At 36.9% G+C, this 17,835-nt stretch overlaps 1 protein-coding gene across 1 annotated transcript in view; it reads right to left on the bottom strand.

Moving 5' to 3' along the window:
* Positions 1-17,835, bottom strand: part of VWA3B (von Willebrand factor A domain containing 3B) — a 208,277-nt gene that overhangs the window by 72,477 nt on the left and 117,965 nt on the right. The window contains exons 14-15 of the mRNA XM_021701230.1: positions 15,538-15,668; positions 12,830-12,987 (exon numbers count right to left, since the gene is read on the bottom strand). Coding sequence (XP_021556905.1) covers positions 12,830-12,987; positions 15,538-15,668 — 289 coding nt within the window. The remainder of the gene's footprint in view (positions 1-12,829; positions 12,988-15,537; positions 15,669-17,835) is intronic.

The following is a 17,835-nucleotide window of genomic DNA, read 5'->3' as shown; positions in this document are numbered from 1 at the left end:
AATGGCAGTAACTCCAGCGCTAGGGGAATACTGCATATAGAATTCATGGCTTTTTTACCATGATTCTTTAGTCTTTCAAAGTTAATTTTTTTTTAAATTTTTCTTTTTCCCTTTTACAACCAACATCTTATCAATCCCTTTTTTAAAAAACATTTTTATTTTTCATTTTTAGAGTCATATTTTGTCCCTTCATAGTAGTTACCCTTATTTTTGGCATATATATATAAGTTGTTCTCTCTTTAAAATTTTGAGATACAGTTTCTTCTAACAGATCAAAATATACCCTAAATCTCTAGTGTATGGCTTTGTTCTAGTCTCCTGCCTGATCACATTTTCTCCCTTAAATCCTCTTCTTTCTTTTTTCAAACAACTTCTTATCAATTCCTTTCATAAAATCTTTTATAATTTTCATCTTTACAGTCATATTCCATCCCTTTATTGTATTAACTCTTATTTTTGTACATATATACGTTTTTCTTTCTTTAAAATTTTGGGAGGTACTTTCTTCTAACAAACCAAAATACACCCAATCTAGTGTGTGGCACTGATCTATGCACCAGCCTGACCATATTTCATCATATTCTGTTTTTTTTGTTTTGTTCTGTTTTTATCTTTTCTCTTTCTTTCCCTTTCTTTTCCCCCAGTTTCAGGTCTTTTTTTTTTTTTAAGATTTTATTTATTTATTTGAGAGAGGGAATGAGATAGAGAGAGCATGAGAGAGGGGAGGATCAGAGGGAGAAGCAGACTCCCTGCTGTGCAGGAAGTCCGATGCAGGACTCGATCCTGGGAATTCAGGATCATGACCTGAGCCGAAGGCATTCGCTTAACCAACTGAGGCACCCAGGCACCCCAGTTTCAGGTCTTTTCTGATTTGTTTAGAGTATATTTTCTGGGGACGTTGTTACCCTGTTAGCATTTTGTTCTCTCATTCATCTGTTCTCCTCTGGACAAAATGACAAGACGGAAAAAATCACCTCAACAAAAAGAACAAGAGGCAGTACCGACTGCCAGGGACCTACTCAATACAGACATTAGTACGATGTCGGAACTAGAGTTCAGAATGATGATTTTAAAGATACTAGCTGGGCTTGAAAAAAGCATGGAAGTTATTAGAGAAACCCTTCCTGGAGAAATAAAAGAACTATAATCTAACCAAGCCAAAATCAAAAAGGCTATTAATGAGGTGCAATCAAACATGGAGGCTCTAACTGCTAGGATAAATGAGGCAGAAGAGAGAATTAGCGATCTAGAAGACCAAATGATGGAAAATAAAGAAGCTGAGAAAAAGAGAGATAAACAACTACTGGATCACGAGGGCAGAATTTGAGAGATAAGCCATACCATAAGACAAAACAACATTAGAATCATTGGGACCCCAGAAGAAGAAGAAAGAGAGAGAGGGGCAGAAGGTATACTGGAGCAAATTACAGCAGAGAACTTCCCTAATTTGGGGAAGGAAACAGGCATCAAAACCCAGGAGGCACAGAGAACCCCCCTCAAAATCAGTAAAAATAGGTCAACACCCCGACATCTAATAGTAAAACTTACGAGTCTCATAGACAAAGAGAAAATCCTGAAAGCAGCTCGGGAGAAGAGATCTGTAACCTACAACGGTAGAAACATTAGACTGGCAACAGACCTATCCACAGAGACCTGGCAGGCCAGAAAGGACTGGCAGGATATACTCAGAGCACTAAATGAGAAAAATATGCAGCCAAGAATATTATATCCAGCTAGGCTGTCATTGAAAATTGAAGGAGAGATAAAAAGCTTCCAGGACAAACAAAAACTAAAGGCATGTGCAAACACGAAACCAGCCCTACAAGAAATATCGAAAGGGGTCCTCTAAGCAAAGAGAGAGCCTAAAAGTAACACAGACCAGAAAGGAACACAGACAATATACAGTAACAGTCACCTTACAGGCAATACAATGGCACTAAATTCATATCTTTCAATAGTTACCCTGAATGTAAATGGGCTAAATGCCCCAATCAAAAGACACAGGGTATCAGATTGGATAAAAATACAAGACCCATCGATATGCTGTCTGCAAGAGACTCATTTTAGACCCAAAGACACCCCCAGATTGAAAGTGAGGGGGTGGAAAACCATTTACCATGCTAATGGACACCAAAAGAAAGCTGGGGTGGCAATCCTTCTATCAGACAAATTAGATTTTAAACCAAAGACTGTAATAAGAGATGAGGAAGGACACTATATCCTACTTAAAGGGTCTATCCAACAAGAAGATCTAACAATTATAAATATCTATGCCCCTAACATGGGAGCAGCCACTTATATAAGGCAATTAATAACAAAAGCAAAGAAACACATCGACAACAATACAATAATAGTGGGGAACTTTAACACCCCCTCACTGAAATGGACAGATCATCTAAGCAAAAATCAACAAGGAAATAAAGATTTTAAATGACACACTGGACCAAATGGACTTCACAGACATATTCAGAACATTCCATCCCAAAGCAACGGAATACACATTCTTCTCTAGTGCCCATGGAACATTCTCCAGAATAGATCACATCCTAGGTCACAAATCAGGTCTCAACCGGTACCAAAAGATTGGGATCATTCCCTGCCTATTTCAGACCACAATGCTTTGAAAGTAGAACTCAATCACAAGAGGAAAGTCAGAAAGAACTCAAATCCATGGAGGCTAAAGAGCATCCTACTAAAGGATGAATGGGTCAACCAGGAAATTAAAGAAGAATTAAAAAAAATCATGGAAACAAATGAAAATGAAAACACAACTGTTCAAAATCTTTGGGATGCAGCAAAGGCAGTCCTAAGAGGAAAGTATATAGCAATACAAGCCTTTCTCAAGAAGCAAGAAAGGTCTCAAATACACAACCTAACCCGACACCTAAAGGAGCTGGAGAGAGAACAGCAAATAAAGCCTAAACCCAGCAGGAGAAGAGAAATAATAAAGAGCAGAGCAGAAATCAATGAAATAGAAACCAAAAGAACAGTAGAACCGATCAACGAAACTAGGAGTTGGTTCTTTGAATTAAGAAGATTGATAAACCCCTGGCCAGACTTATCAAAAAGAAAAGAGAAATGACCCAAATAAATAAAATCATGAATGAAAGAGGAGAGATCACAACCCACACCAAAGAAATACAAACAATTATAAGAACATATTATGAGCAACTATATGCCAGCAAATCAGATAATCTGCAAGAAATGGATGCATTCCTAGAGATGTATCAACTACCAAAACTGAACCAGGATGAAATAGAAAACCTGAACAGACCTATAACCACTAAGGAAATTGAAGCAGTCATCAAAAATCTCCCAACAAACAAAAGCCCAGGGCCAGATGGTTTCCCAGGGGAATTCTACCAAACATTTAAAGAAGAATTAATACCTATTCTTCTGAAACTGTTCCAAAAAATAGAAATGGAAGGTAAACTCCAAACTCGTTTTATGAGGCCACCATTACCTTGATCCCAAAACCAGACAAAGACACCATCAAAAAGGAGAATTACAGACCAATATCCTTGATGAACACAGATGCAAAAATTCTCACCAAAATACTAACCAATAGGATTCAACAGTACCTTAAAAGGATTCTTCACCACGACCAAGTGGGATTTATCCCTGGGCTGCAAGGTTGGTTCAACATCCTCAAATCAATCAATGTGATACAGTAAATTAATAAAAGAAAGAACAAGAGCCATATGATCCTCTCAATAGATACAGAAAAAGCATTTGACAAAGTACAGCATCCTTTCCTGATCAAAACTCTTCAGAGTATAGGGATAGAGGGTACATACCTCAATATCATAAAAGCCATCTATGAAAAACCCACAGTGAATATCATTCTCAATGGGGAAAAACTGAGAGCTTTCCCCCTAAGGTCAGGAACATAACAGGGATGTCCATTATCACCACTGCTATTCAACATAGTGTTAGAAGTCCTAGCCACAGCAATCAGACAACAAAAAGAAATAAAAGGCATCTAAATTGGCAAAGAAGAAGTCAAACTCTCACTGTTTGCAGATGATATGATACTTTATGTGGAAAACCCGAAAGACTCCACCCCAAAACTGCTAGAACTCATATAGGAATTCAGTAAAGTGGCAGGATATAAAATCAATGCACAGAAATCAGTGGCATTCCTATACACCACCAACAAGACAGAAGAAAGAGAAATTAAGGAGTCAATCCCATTTACAATTGCACCCCAAACCATAAGATACCTAGGAATAAATCTAACCAAAGAGGCAAAGAATCTGTACTCAGAAAACTATAAAATACTCATGAAAGAAATTGAGGAAGACACAAAGAAATGGAAAAACGTTCCATGCTCATGGATTGGAAGAACAAATATTGTGAAGATGTCAATGCTACCTAGAGCAATCTACACATTCAGTGCAATCCCCAACAAAACACCATCCACTTTTTTCAAAGAAATGGAACAAATAATCCTAAAATTTGTATGGAAGCAGAAAAGACCTCGAATAACCAGAGGAATGTTGAAAAAGAAAAGCAAAGCTGGCAGCATCACAATTCCGGACTTCAAGCTCTATTACAAAGCTGTCATCATCAAGACAGTATGGTACTGGCACAAAAACAGACACATAGATCAATGGAACAGAATAGAGAGCCCAGAAATGGACCTTCAACTCTATGGTCAACTAATCTTTGATAAAGCAGGAAAGAATGTCCAGTGGAAAAAGACAGTCTGTTCAACAAATGGTGTTGGGAAAATTGGACAGTCACATGCAGAAGAATGAAACTGGACCATTACACCACACACAAGAATAGACTCAAGATGGTTGAAAGATGGGCGCCTGGGTGGCTCAGTTGGTTAAGCGACTGCCTTCGGCTCAGGTCATGATCCTGGAGTCCTGGGATCGAGTCCCGCATCGGGCTCCCTGCTCAGCAGGGAGTCTGCTTCTCCCTCTGACCTTCCTCCTTCTCATGCTCTCTGTCTCTCATTCTCTCTCTCTCAAATAAATAAATAAAATCTTTAAAAAAAAAAAAAAAGATGGTTGAAAGACATAAATGTGAGACAGGAGTCCATCAAAATCCTAGAGGAGAACACAGGCAGCAACCTCTTCGACCTCAGCCACAGCAACATCTTCCTACAAACATCACCAAAGGCAAGGGAAGCAAGGGCAAAAATGAACCACTGGGACCTCATCAAGATAAAAAGCTTTTGTACAGCAAAAGAAACAGTCAACAAAACCAAAAGACAACCGACAGAATGGGAGAAGATATTTGCAAATGACATATCAGATAAAGGGCTAGTATCCAAAATCTATAAAGAACTTCTCAAACTCAACACCCAAAGAACAAAGAATCCAATCAAGAAATGGGCAGAAGACATGAACAGACATTTTTCCAAAGAAGACATCCAAATGGCCAACAGACACATGAAAAAGTGCTCAACATCGCTCGACATCAGGGAAATCCAAATCAAAACCTCAATGAGATATCACCTCACACCAGTCAGAATGGCTAAAATTAACAAGTCAGGAAATGACAGATGTTGGCAGGGATGCGGAGAAAGGGGAACCCTCCTACACTGTTGGTGGGAATGCAAGCTGGTGCAGCCACTCTGGAAAACAGTATGGAGGTTCTTCAAAAAGTTGAAAATAGAGCTACCATACGACCCAGCAATTGCACTCCTGGGTATTTACCCCAAAGATACAAATGTAGAGATCTGAAGGGTTACGTGCACCCTGATGTTTATAGCAGGAATGTCCACAATAGCCAAACTGTGGAAAGAGCCAAGATGTCCATCGACAGATGAATGGATAAAGAAGAGGTGGTATATATATACAATGGAATATTATGCAGCCATCAAAAAGAATGAAATCTTGTCATTTGCAATGAAGTGGATGGAACTGGAGGGTATTATGCTGAGCGAAATAAGTCAATCAGAGAAAGACATGTATCATACGACCTCACTGATATGAGGAATTCTTAATCTCAGGAAACAGGCTGAGGGTTGCTGGAGTGGTGGGGGCTGGGAGGGATGGGATGGCTGGGTGATAGATATTGGGGAGGGTATGTGCTATGGTGAGCACTGTGAAGTGTGCAAGACTGTTGAATCACAGATCTGTACCTCTGAAGCAAATAATACATTATATGTTAAAAAAAAGAAGAAGATAGCAGGAGGGGAAGAATGAAGGGGGGAATCGGAGGGGGAGATGAACCATGAGAGATGATGGACTCTGAAAAACAAACTGAGGGTTCTAGAGGGGAGGGGGGTGGGACGATGGGATAGCCTGGTGATGGGTATTAAAGAGGGCACGTTCTGCATGGAGCACTGGGTGTTATATGCAAACAATGAATCATGGAACACTTCATCTAAAACTAATGATGTAATGTATGGGGATTAACATAACATAATTTAAAAAAATCAAAAAAAAAAAGAAGATAGTGGAAGGGGAAGAATGAATGGGGGGAAATCAGAGGGGGAGAGGAACCATGAGAGATGATGGACTCTGAGAAACAAACTGAAGGTTTTAGAGGGGAGGGGGGTGGGGGGATGGGTTAGCCTGGTGATGGGTATTAAAGAGGGCACGTTCTGCATGGAGTACTGGGTGTTATACACAAACAATGAATCATGGAACACTACATCAAAAACTAATGATGTAATGTATGGTGATTAACATAACAATAAAATTTTTTTTTAAAGATAATAAAGGAATACAATAAATAACTTTGCACTGAGAGATTTGACAACTTAGGAAAATAGACCACTTCCTTAAAAACTACCAACTGCCAAAATTCAACCAAGATAAAATAAACATTAATAGCCCTAAAACCATCTTTTAAAATTGAATTCTTAATAAAGAAGCCCTGGGGAAAAATCTCCAGGCCCAAATGGCTCCATGATAACTTTACCAAATATTCAAAAAAGAATTATTCCAATTTATTCCAAGAACAAAAGAGGAGGGACAACTTCTCAACTCATTTGAGGAGGATAGTATTTTTTTTTAATTTTTTTATTAACATATAATGTATTATTTGTTTCAGGGGTACAGGTCTGTGATTCATCAGTCTTACAAAATTCACAGCACTCACCATAGCACATACCCTCCCCAATGTTCATCACCCAGCCACCCCATCCTTTGAGGAGGATAGTATTAACTTGATACCAAAACCAGACAAAAACTGTGCTAAGATTTGAATCACTATGTTGTTCACTTGAAACTAATGTAATATTCTGTGTCAACTGTACTCAAATTTTAAAAAAAATTAAATAACTATGATGAAAAAGAAAAACAAACAAAACAATAGAAACAGACTCATAAATACAGAAAACAATCTGATGGTTGCTAGAGGGGAAGGATGTAGGGAAAGAAGGGAATAAGGGAAGAGGATTAAAAGGTATAAACGTCCAGTTATAAATAAATAAGACAGGTGATACAATGTGTAGCATAGGGAATATGGTTACTAATAAGTAACAACTTCATATGGTGAGATAATAGCTAGATTTATTGTGGTCACTTTGTGATGGTGACTTTGTGATGTATATAAATGTGAAATCACTATGGTGTACACCTAAAGCTAATATGGTATTATATATCAACTACACATCAATTTAAAAAATGTGGAAATGGGCACCTGGGTGGCTCAGTGATGTTAAGTGCCTGCCTTCGACTCAGGTCATGATCCCAGGGTCCGTGGATCAAGTTGCACATCGGGCTCCCTGCTCGGCAGGAAGTCTGCTTCTCCCTCTCCCACTCCCCGTGTTTGTGTTCCTGCTCTCACTATCTCTGCCTCTGTCAAATAAATAAATAAAATATTTTTAAAAATAATAAAAAATAAAAAAAATTAAGAATGTGGAAAAAAGAACTAAGAAAAACTATAGACCAATATCCTTCATGTACTTAGAAGATATAAAAACCCACAATGGAGTATTAGCAAACCACATCCAGCGAGGTACTAAAAGAGTTATACATGGAGAAAATATGGAAGTGGAAAATATTCCAGACATACAAGGTTAACATTTGAAAATCAATCAGTAATCCACATATCAATAGACTAAAGAAGAAAAATCATGTATCACTTGATGCAGCAAAAGCATTTGATAAAATTCAGCCCCAATCCATTATAAAAACTCTCAGAAAATTAAAAATGAGGGGAACATCCTTAACTTGATAAAGAATATCTACAGAATGAATATCTACAGATAAAGAATATCTACAGTTAATATCATTCACAATAGTGAAAGACTGAATATCTTTTCCCCTAAGACTGGGGAAAAGGCCAGAATGCCCACTCTTATCACACCTATTCAACATAGTCCTAGAAGTTCTAACTTCTGGAACAAGGCAAGAAAAAGAAATAAAGCCAGAGAGATTGGAAAGGAAGATAAAACTGTCCCTATTTTTAGATGACATATTGTCTATGCAGAAAATGGCAAGAAATCCACAAGCACATATCACACACAAAATTCCTAGAACTATTGAGTTTGGTAAAGTTGCCAGTTACAGGATCAACACACAAAATCAATTGCATTTTGACAGACTAATGAACATAATGAACTAATGAACATATGGAAACCTATATTAGAAAACAAATACCATTTACAATCACTCCAAATACAATGAAATAATTGTATATACTTAATAAAACATGTACAGGATCTCTAAGCTGGAAATTACAAAATACTGCTGTAAGACATCAAAGAAGACCTAAATATATGGTTATATTCATGAGTTGTGTTCACAGACTAGATGAATCGATATCATAAAGATGTGAGTTGTCCCCAAATCAATCTATAGATTCAATGCAATTCCTGGCAAAATCCTAGCAAGGTTTTCTTTAAATAAATAACCACATTCTAAAATTTAAACAAAATTTCAGGCCCCCCAAAATAGCTAAAATATTTTTGCAAAAGAAAAATAAAGTTGGAGGAATCATGGCACTTGATAATAAGGCATGTAGAACATTAATCAAGATATTGTGGTATAGGTGGAGAGACAGATACAAAGATCAATGGAACAGAAGTATAAAACCCAGATTTAACCCACACAGATATACCCAGCTGAATTTTGGCAAAGATACAAAATTAATTCAATGGAGTAAGTGTAAGTATAGCCTTTTCAACAAATGGTGCTGGAGCAACATCTATAGGACAAAAAAATCTTAATGTAAAACTCATGCTTTATACAAGAAAAAATGTACAACTTACACTTTATACAAAACAAAACAAAAAACACACAACAACCCAACCTAACTATATGACTAAAGGAGCTGGAAAGAGGAGAACAAACAAAGCCAAAGCCAGTAGAAGGAAGGAAATAATAAAGATTAGAGCACAAATAAATGAAATACAAACCAAAAATAGAACAGATCAATATAAAACCAGGAGCTGGTTCTTTGAAAAGATCAACAGAATTGATAAACCTTTAGCTAAACTCATAAAAAAAATGGAAGAGAACTCAAATAAATAAAAGCAGAAACCGAAGGAAAAGAAATAACAACCAACACCTCAAAAATACAAAGAACTATAAGAGAATATTATGAAAAATTACATGCCAACAAATTGGACAACCTAGAAGAAATGGATACATTTCCAGAAACATATAACCTTCCAAAACTGAATCAGGAAGAAATAGAAAATTTGAAGAGATCAATTACTATCAATGAAACTGAATCAGTAATCAAAAACTCCCAACAAATAAAAGTTCCGGACCAGATGGCTTATAGGTGAATTCTACCAAATATTTAAAGAGAAGTTATACCTATTCAAACCATTCCAAAAAATAGAAGAGGAAGGAAAGCTTCCAAATTCATTCTACAATGCCAGCATTACTCTGATACCAAAACTGGATAAAGACACTACAAAAAAAGAAAACTACAGGTCAATATCTCTGATGAACATAGATGCAAAAACCCTCAACAAAATATTAGCAAACAGAATTAAACAAAACATTAAAAAAAAATCGTTCACCACAATCAAGCAAGATTTATTCCCAGGATGCAAGGTGTTTCAATATTCACAAATCAATGTGATACATCACATTAACAAGAGAAAGGATAAAAACCATATGAATCATCTCAATAGATGCAGAAAAAACATTTGACAAAGCACAAATGATAAATACTCCATTCATGATAAAAACTCTCAACAAAGTAGGGTTAGAGGGAACATACCTCAACATAATAAAAGCCATATATGAAAAAAACCACAGCTAACACCATACTCAATGGTGAAAAATTAAGAACTTTTCCTCTAAGATCAGGAACAAGACAAGGATGTCCAATCTCACCACTTTTATTCAACGTAGTACTGGAAGTCCTAGCCACAGCAATTAGATAAGATAAAGAAATAAAAGGCATTCAAATTGGTAAAGATGTGAAACGTTCACTATTTGAAGATGACATGATACTATACATAGAAAACCCAAAGAACTCCACCAAAAAACTACTAGAACTGATAAGTGAATTCAGTAAAGTTGCAGGATACAAAATTAATATAGAGAAATTTCTTGCATTTCAATACACTGATAATGAAGTAGCCAAAAGAGAAATTAAGAAAACAATCCCATTTACACCTACACCAAAAAGAATAAAATACCTAAGAATAAACTTATCATCAAGGAAGTGAAAGACCTGTACTCTGAAAACTATAAAACACGGATAAAAAGAAATTGAAGATGACACAAATGGTAAAATAGTCCCTGCTCACGGATTGGAAGAATAAATACTGTTAAAGTGTCCATACTACCCAAAGCAATTCACAGATTTAATGTAATCCCTATCAAAATACCAACAATATTTTTTCTCAGAGAAAAAATAATACTGGCATTTGTAAGGAACCACCAAAGGCCCTAAATAGCCAAAGCAATCTTGAAAAAGAAAAACAATGCTGGAGGTATCACAATCCCAAATTTCAAGACATACTACAAAGCTATACATAAAAGTATGCTACTGGCACAAAAACAGACACCAAATCAATGGAACAGAATAGAGAGTCCAGAGAAAACCCACACTTTTATGGTCAATTAATCTATGACACAGGAGGCAAGAATAGAGAGTGGGAAAAAGTCTCTTTGACAAATGATGCCAGGAAAACTGGACAGCTACATGCAAGAGAATGAAACTGGTCAACTTTCTCACACCATACACAGACATAAACTCAAAAAATGGATTACAGACCTAAATGTGAGACCTGAAGCCATAAAATTCCTGGAAGAAAACACAGGCAGTAATTTCTTTGACATCAGCCAGAGAGACTTTTTTTTTTTTTATATATCTCCTCTGGCAAGGGAAACAAAAGCAAAATTAAACTATTGGGACTACACCAAAACTCTGCACAAGGAAGGAAACCATGAACAAAATGAAAAGGTAATCTACTGAATAGGAGAAGATATTTTCAAATGATGTATTTGATAAGAGGTTAGTAAAAAAAATATGAAGAACTCATATAACTCAACACCAAAAAACGCCAAATAATTCAATTAATAAATGAGTAGAGAACCCGAATAGACATTTTGCCAAAGAAGACATACAGATGGCCAACAGACACATGAAAAGATGCTCAACATCACTAATCATCAGGGAAATGCAAATCAAAACCACAAAAAGACATCACTTCACTTCTAGAATGGCTAGAATCAAAAAGACAACAAATATTGGTGAAGATGTGGAGAAAAGGGAACCCTTGTGCACTGCTGGTGGGAATGTAAATTGGTGCAGGCACTATGGAAAATAGTATAGCGGTTCCTCAAAATATTAGAATGACCATGTGATTCAGCAATTTTACTTCTGGATATTTAGCCAAAGGAAAAAAACAAACACTGAGCCTGGGTGGCTCAGTCGTTAAGCATCTGCCTTCGGCTCAGGTCCTGATCCCAGGGTCCTGGCATCGAGCCCCGCATCAGGCTCCCTACTCTGCGGGAAGCCTGCTTCTCCCTCTCCCACTCCCCCTGCTTGTGTTCCTTCTCCCACTGTGTCTCTCTCTGTCAAAAAAATAAATAAAATCTTACCAAAAAAAAAAAGGAAAACAAAAACACTAACTCAAAAAGATATATGCACCCCCATGCTCACTGCAGCATTATGTACAATAGCGAAGATATGGAAGCAACCTAAGTGTCCATCAATGGGTGAATGGATAAAGAAGATGTAATATATAAACATTATACACACACGTGCACGCGCTCACACGAATATGATTCAGCCATAAAAAGAAAGAGATCTTGCCATTTGTCACAACATGGATGGATGGACTGTGAGCGCATTATGCTAAGTGAAATAAGTCAGACAGAGAAAGTCAAATACTAAATGATTTCACTTATATGTGGAATCTAAAAACAAAAACCCACAAAAAAACAAAAACCAAAAAACAAACCAAGCTCATAGATACAAAGAGCAGACTGACTGTTGTCAGAGGTGGGGGATGGGGAAGTGGGCAAAATGGGTAATGGGAGTCTAAAGATACAAACCTCCAGTTATAAAATAAATAAAGTCATGGGGATGTAATGTACAGCATGATGACTAGTTAATACTTTATTGCATATTTGAAAATTGCTAAGAGCATAGATCTTAAAAGTCTTCATCATAAGAAAAAAATGTTTTTGTAACTATGTGTGGTGACAGATGATAACTAGACTTACTGTGGTGATCATGTGTCAATATATACAAATATCAAGTCATTATGTTATACTACTAAAACCAATGTAATGTTCTTGTTGATTATATGTCAATAAAGCAAAAACAAAACCAAAAACCCCAGAAGTTTAGGTTCCTTTTAAAATATTATGTGGATTTAGTTTTATTCTACCTTGTTGCATTGAAGGAAAACCAGTAATGAGAATCAAACCATGTTGTTCACTGATACCTGCGTGAAGGACTTTCTTTTTCTGAATCTTTTGATTTGAAAGATCCTCTGGTAAGTACAACATATTTAGGGATGACACTGGTGTTGACTCGACATCAGAATGAGGTTTTGCATATTTTTCTGGGGTTGAAACCATAGAACTGATTTCTTTTTGATGCCTGTTTTTAGACAAAAAAAAAGGAATAAAAGGAGGGGAAAACACAAAATTTCCATCAAGAAGGCAGAGTTAGATCAATAAAATCATGTTGAATGCTACAAACTAAAGGAGGAAGCCTCCCCTCGTTTGGTTAATTTAAGAATGATCTTTTTCCAGGGCACCTGGGTGGCTCAGATGGTTAAGCGTCAGCCTTCAGCTTAGGTCATGATCCCAGGGTCCTGGGATTGAGTCCCGCATCGGGCTCCCTGCTCCTTGGGGAGCCTGCTTCTCCCTCTGCCTCTCTCTCTCTCATGAATAAATAAAATCTTAAAAAAAAAAAAAAGAAGAAGAAGAATCTTTTTCCCCACCCAAAGCAGAAGAGTGAACAGGGGCCCAGATGTGGAGTCATTAGATATGGCTCACATCACAGCTCTGTTCCTTCCTGGCCGTGGGACTTGGTGAGGTCCCTCAGCCCTCTCTGAACTTCATCATTTACCTCCTCTATAAACTTTGGGAAATTCAGGTGTTCACTGACTCTATGGGACTGATGTAGGAATTAACAGGAGGGAGAGCCAGTTGTAAACCAGAAAGGCTTACGGAAACCCCTTTCTCTAACCAAAGTGTTGAACAGCTAGCTCTTATAAAAGCCAGCAAAGGGAAATCCTTGCCTTGGACCCCCTGTGCCAGTACCAGATCACAGGAAACCACTCTGGTGAAGATCTAGGGCCAGGAGGGACCCTAGAAATGCCTGATAATTTTCCCATACACATCTTTTCTGCTCTGAACGTAGCAGCCACAGAAAGGAAAGTTTCCAGAACAATCTCCTGCTCCAACACTGTAAAGCATGGCCTCCCTCTTTCACCCTCCACCTGAATGCCTACTTCATAGACCACCCCCAGTGTTCCATAATCATGTATGTCTGCATCCCCCACCACACTGTGCATCTTGTGATGGAAGGGACTGGGTTTATATTCATCTGTGCATCCCAGTTCGCCTGGCACATGGTCTGTACTCCACAAACGTTTGAAAAAAGAAGGAAAGGAAAGGAGATTTGGAGGCTGAAACATTTTTACACCTGGTAGAAAGCTAGAACAAAGCAATTTGGTTTTGACTGTAGCTAAGTCAGTGAATTAACTTTTCCTAATGTTCTAAGGAAGGAGAGAAGCATGCTACCTGTAGAATGAGGCACTGAGTTTTATTCTTTTCCTTATGTTAATTTAGGAGCTCTTATTATATGACAGGCATATCCTCATTTAATCTCCCCAACAACCCTATGACTACCATTATTCCCATGTTGTAGATAAGGAAACTGAAGCTCCACGAGGTTAAGTAACTTGCCCAAATTTACCCAATATGTAATGGTGGGAAGCCTGGATTAAAACACTTTTTTGAATGACTTCCAGAACCTGCCCTATCCAGCCCCTAAAAAAATATATATAAAAAATATAAAAAAGAATGCACCAACTACTCAATCAATGGCAGATACAGTGAACTGACTAAGCCAACTTCCAAACAATAGCTAGTCATTTTGTCCTGAGATTTTTAGTTTGATTAAACAGGGTAAGAATACAGTTAAGGTACAAAGGGTAATTTACACTGAGATGCTGCCCATTTATTTGACTTTTAGTTTATTTGTTCAAATTCTTTGAATTTAGATGTATCTGAGCTTTTCCAATACTTTAAAAATAATGCTGTAAAACCTTATTTTAAGATGGCCCAGTATAGCATTTATCTCTTTTTACTGATTCCATTGCTCATGTCCTGCTCCCCGCCCATATTAATGCTTAATTTGCTAACAGGAAGATAGTGAATTTTGATGAAGATGAAATCCTGATTGATAAATGTATTTTTAACTTCTTTCCACTAGCTATCGCTCTTTTAAATAAAAAGACATCCTCCTGATAGAGTATTCATATGAAGCTGTGATATTTGAATATCTGTACAATGTTAAATTGTTTTAATAAGATTTGACACCCTTTCTGAGTGTTGGAGTGGTTCTGATTTTTGTTTTAAAATTACTAATTAGAGACATATTAGAATATAGGGTAGAAAAGGACCCGAGAAATTATCTATCCCAAATCCTACCACCACAGTCACCATTTTAAAGAAGAGGAAACCGAGACTCACAGCAATGGACAGGTGTGGAGAGAAGTCAGGGATTCGCCAAGATCACACAGAGCGAAGTCCAGACCCTTGGGCCTCCTGATCCCTGAGTCAAATCTCCTGCACTACACAGCACTCCTGCTGTGCTCTATCATGGCTGGGGTTGGGGGCCGATCCATACTGGGTGGAGATGAACCGTTAACACTGCTCTAAGTGCCACACAAGGATTTCAGAACTTACATTTAAAGGTAAATATGTGGCCTCCTTAAGCCATATATTAGATAATTAAATTATTAGATTATGACTTCTTCCTTAAAAAAATTCTAACATAATCATTCTATGTGATTCTTTTCACTAAGAGAAATCCCAAAAGTACCACAGAAAGAAGAGGAGTCAAGGAGAGCGAGCAGAGCATCTGAGCAGATAATTTCCCCAGTGATGGGGAAAACAGGGGCTTTGGCATGCTTACTTATTGTTCCCTTCCTTTTCTCCATTGTACCACCAATCCATGATCAAGGACTCTGAATAAAGGTCTTGCACCTTCTCCAGGTCACTTCGTCCCTGCTGCATTTCCTTAATTAAAAGAGTCAGATCTTCATTCTGCCAAAATGACAAGTAAATATATTGTGAAATTGTATAAAAGAGTTCATATTTCAAACATTTATAACAGAAAACCAACTGTATCAGGAAAAGAAGAATCTAAAGAATTTCATGTAGTTCTCATATTATTTCATTTTAATAAACAGCTTTATTGAAGTATAATTCATACACAATAAACCGAATGCAGGTAAAGTGCACCATTTGAATAGTTTTGACAGTCACACCTGTAAAATCTTCATTGCAATCAAGATAACAGACATATCCGTCACCCCAAAAGTCTCCTCAGGTGCCCTTGTAAATTTGCTATCCTCCCTACCCCAAAACCCCTCTCCTCCCATTCCTAAGCAACTACTCATCTTCCTTCTGTCACTATACATTAGTTTCGATTTTCTCGAATTTTATATAAATGGAATCATACAGTATGTATTCTTTGTCCAGTTTCCTTCACTCATATAATTATTTTGAGATTCACCCATGTTGCAGCATGAATCAAGAGTTCATTCATCTTTATTGCTGAGTAGCATTAGATTGTATACTGCATACCAAAACTTAGTCACCTGTTGAGGGACACACTTGAGCTATTATAAACAAAGCTATGAACATATGTGTACAAGTCTTAGGGACATCTGCTTTCACTTCTCTTGAAAAAATATTTATTTTAATGTCATTCACATTGTGCATTCTATCTTGGTTGATTTGTGGTAGTTTTTGTTTTGTGTGGAAGTGGCCCATTTTTTCCTAAGTTGTCAAATTTATGAGTGCAAAGTTGTTCATTGTATTCCTTTTATATTCTTTTTGATGGCTGTAAGATCTAATATGATATCCCCTATTTCATTCCTGATATTAGTTCTTTGTATCTGCCCTTTTTTGTCTTTGTCAGCCTTCCAAGATGTGTTATCAATTCGTAAGTCTTTTTTTCAAAGAAACAGCTTTTCGTCTCATTGATTTTCTCTATTGTTTTCCTATTTTCAATTATATTGATTCATACTCTTATCTGTATTGTTTCCTTCCTTCTGCTTGCTTTGGGTTTATTTTGCCCTTCTTGTTCTAGTTTCTTGGGGTAAGAACTCAGATTGTTGATTCAATAACTTTTCTTGTTCTCAACATTAAGCATTTAGTGCTATAAATTTCACTCCCAACACTGTGTTAGCTGTATCCCACTAGTTTGATATATGGTGTTTTTGTTTTCATTTGGTTCTAAGTATTTTTAATTTCCTTTGAGACTTTCTCTTTGACCTATGGATTATCAAGGACTGTGTTGTTTAAATTCCACGTGTTTAGACATTTTCATGCTGTCTTTCTAATATTAATTTCTCATTTGATTCCATTATGGTCAGAGAACAAACTCCATGATTTCAATGCTTTTATTTTTTTGTTTTTATTTGAATTCCAGTTAGTTAACATATAGTGCCATGTTAGTTTCAGGTGTACAATATAGTGATTCAGCACTTCCATACATCAGCTGGTGCTCATCACAACATGTGCACTCCTTAATCCCCATCCCCTATTTCACCCACCTTCCCTCTGGTAACCACTGGTTTGTTCTCTATAGTTAAGAGTCTGTTTCTTGGTTTGCCTACCTCTCCTTTTTTCCCCTTTGTTCATTTGTTCTCTTTCTTAAACTCCACATATGAGTGAAATCATATGGTATTTGTCTTTCTCTCACTGACTTATTTCACTTAGCATAATACTCTTTAGCTCCATCCATGTCACTGCAAATGGCAGGATTTAATTCTTTTTTATGGCTGAGTTATATTCCTTTGTATATATATACCACATCTTCTTTATCCATTCATCAGTTGATGGACATTTGGGCTATTTCCATAATTCAGCTATTGTAGTCAATGCTTTTAAATTAGCTGAGGTCTGTTTTATCACCCATTGCACAGCCTATCTTAATAAGTATACCATGAGCACTAGAAAAAAATTTGTATTCAGCTGTTGTGGTGGGGAGTATTTTATCTGTGGCAATTAGATCTTGCTGGCTGACTGTTCTGTTTAGATCTTCTCTGTCCTTGCTGATTTTGCTTCTAGTAGTTTCTGTCAGTTGCTGGGAGAGAAGTGTTGAGGTCTCCAAGTATAATTTTGTATTTGTCTATTTCTCCTTTCAGCTCTATCAATTTTTGCTTCATATATTTTTTTTAAACTGTATTGGTTTGTGCACACA

The sequence above is a fragment of the Neomonachus schauinslandi genome, chromosome 10 (genome assembly GCF_002201575.2).
Source record: "Neomonachus schauinslandi chromosome 10, ASM220157v2, whole genome shotgun sequence".
Taxonomy (NCBI): domain Eukaryota; kingdom Metazoa; phylum Chordata; class Mammalia; order Carnivora; family Phocidae; genus Neomonachus; species Neomonachus schauinslandi.
This window is presented reverse-complemented; position numbering and strand designations above follow the sequence as displayed.